At 44.3% G+C, this 2,500-nt stretch overlaps 1 protein-coding gene across 1 annotated transcript in view; it reads right to left on the bottom strand.

Annotated features, from left to right (window-relative positions):
• LOC143277875 (uncharacterized) overlaps nt 1-2,500 on the bottom strand; it is a 31,796-nt gene that overhangs the window by 10,105 nt on the left and 19,191 nt on the right. Inside the window, exon 10 of the mRNA XM_076582822.1 lies at nt 792-926. Coding sequence (XP_076438937.1) covers nt 792-926 — 135 coding nt within the window. The remainder of the gene's footprint in view (nt 1-791; nt 927-2,500) is intronic.

Genomic DNA, 2,500 nt, shown 5'->3' with positions numbered 1-2,500 from the left:
CCACCACCACAATCACCACCACCACCATCACCACCTCCACCATCTTCACCACCACCATCACCACAATCACCACCACAATCATCACCAACACCACCATCACCACCACCATCACCACCACCACCATCACCACCTCCACCATCTTCACTACACACCACCATCACCACCACAATCACCACCACCACCATCACAATCACCACCACCACCACCACAACCACCACAATCACCACCACCACCACCACCATCACCACCTCCACCATCTTCACCACCACCACCACCACAATCACCACCACCACCACAATCACCACCATCACCATCACCACCACCATCTTCACCACCACCATCACCACCACCACCACAATCATCACCAACACCACTATCACCACCACAATCACCACCATCACCATCACCACCACCATCTTCACCACCACCATCACCACCACCACCACAATCATCACCAACACCACTATCACCACCACAATCACCACCATCACCACCACAATCACCACCACCACCATCACCATCACCACCATCACCACCACAATCACCACCACCACCATCACCACCACCACAATCACCACCATCAACACCACAATCACCATCACCACCATCACCATCACCACCACCACCATCACCACCATCACCACCACCATCTTCACCACCACCATCACCACCACCACCACAATCACCACCACCATCACCACCACAATCACCACCACCACCACAATCACCATCACCACCACCACCATCACCATCACCACCACCACAATCACCACCACCATCATCACCATCACCTCCAGAATGACGACACTGCCTTTGAGGAGCATGTCACACAGCAGTCTGGCCTCGTACGCCCCGTACTCCACGTGTCTGCTGGGCCCACGGCTCTCCACACACTCCGACACACGGCTGCACGCGCTCAGGATCGTCTGAAAGCAAAACGGCTGATAAATATGGATACTTACACAGCGCCTGCCCTCTGTCAGATAAATACATGAATTAAAAAAAAAAAAAAAAAAAGGAAACGAATTAACTCTCTCCATACGAACGGCGAAAGAGAAGACGTTAACAGCGTTTCACCCCAATTACCACTATCAAAATATTGCAAGTGGAAGGCTCGTCTACTGAAGAGGTGAATGTTGACAAAGAATACCACAATTCTGACGACGGCAGCTAAAGGTTGGGTCATTCAGACACCCACTGGACATCCGAGGGGTCTGTGTAGAGGAGAAGAGAGGACTGGCCGTACTCCGTGAGTTAAACCAACCAACCAAAACAAAAAAACAGTCAAATGAAATAAAACGAGTAATAGATAGAAAGTCAAAAGCACACACACACACACACACACACACAATGTTAGTTCCCATCTGGCCTATTCCATTTCATATTATTTTTTTCCCCACAATATTTTCTTTCTGTCACATTCCATTCCATTATATTCTATACTATTTAATTCACTATATTCTGTTTCTGTCCAATTCCGTTCTATTCTAGGCTATTTCAATCTTTCCTGTCCTATTCCAGTCAGTTCTACACTATTTAACACTGTGTTCTCTTTCTGACCTGTCCTGTTCCATACTATACTATTTCTTTCACTGTATTCTGTTTCTGACCTGTCCTGTTCCATTCTATACTATTTCTTTCACTGTATTCTGTTTCTGACCTGTCCTGTTCCATTCTATACTATTTCTTTCACTGTCTTCTGTTTCTGACCTGTCCTGTTCCATTCTATACTATTTCTTTCACTGTATTCTGTTTCTGACCTGCCCTGTTCCATTCTATACTATTTCTTTCACTGTATTCTGTTTCTGACCTGTCCTGTTCCATTCTATACTATTTCTTTCACTGTATTCTGTTTTTGTCCTGTCCTGTTCCATTCTATACTATTTCTTTCACTGTCTTCTGTTTCTGACCTGTCCTGTTCCATTCTATACTATTTCTTTCACTGTATTCTGTTTCTGACCTGTCCTGTTCCATTCTATACTATTTCTTTCACTGTATTCTGTTTCTGACCTGTCCTGTTCCATTCTATACTATTTCTTTCACTGTATTCTGTTTCTGACCTGTCCTGTTGCATTCTATACTATTTCTTTCACTGTCTTTTGTTTCTGACCTGTCCTATTCCATTCTATACTATTTCTTTCACTGTTTTCTGTTTCTGACCTGTCCTGTTCCATTCTATACTATTTCTTTCACTGTTTTCTGTTTCTGACCTGTCCTGTTCCATTCTATACTATCTAATTCACTGTATTCTGTTTCTACCCTGTCCTGTCCCATTCTACACTATCTAATTCACTATATTCTGTCTCTACCCTGTCCTGTCCCAGTCTATACTATCTAATTCACTGTATTCTGTTTCTACCCTGTCCTGTCCCAATCTATACTATCTAATTCACTGTATTCTGTCTCTACCCTGTCCTGTCCCAGTCTATACTATCTAATTCACTATATTCTGTCTCTACCCTGTCCTGTCCCAATCCATACTATCTAATTCACTATCTCC

This window comes from Babylonia areolata, chromosome 35 (assembly GCF_041734735.1).
Source record: "Babylonia areolata isolate BAREFJ2019XMU chromosome 35, ASM4173473v1, whole genome shotgun sequence".
NCBI lineage: Eukaryota > Metazoa > Mollusca > Gastropoda > Neogastropoda > Buccinidae > Babylonia > Babylonia areolata.
This window is presented reverse-complemented; position numbering and strand designations above follow the sequence as displayed.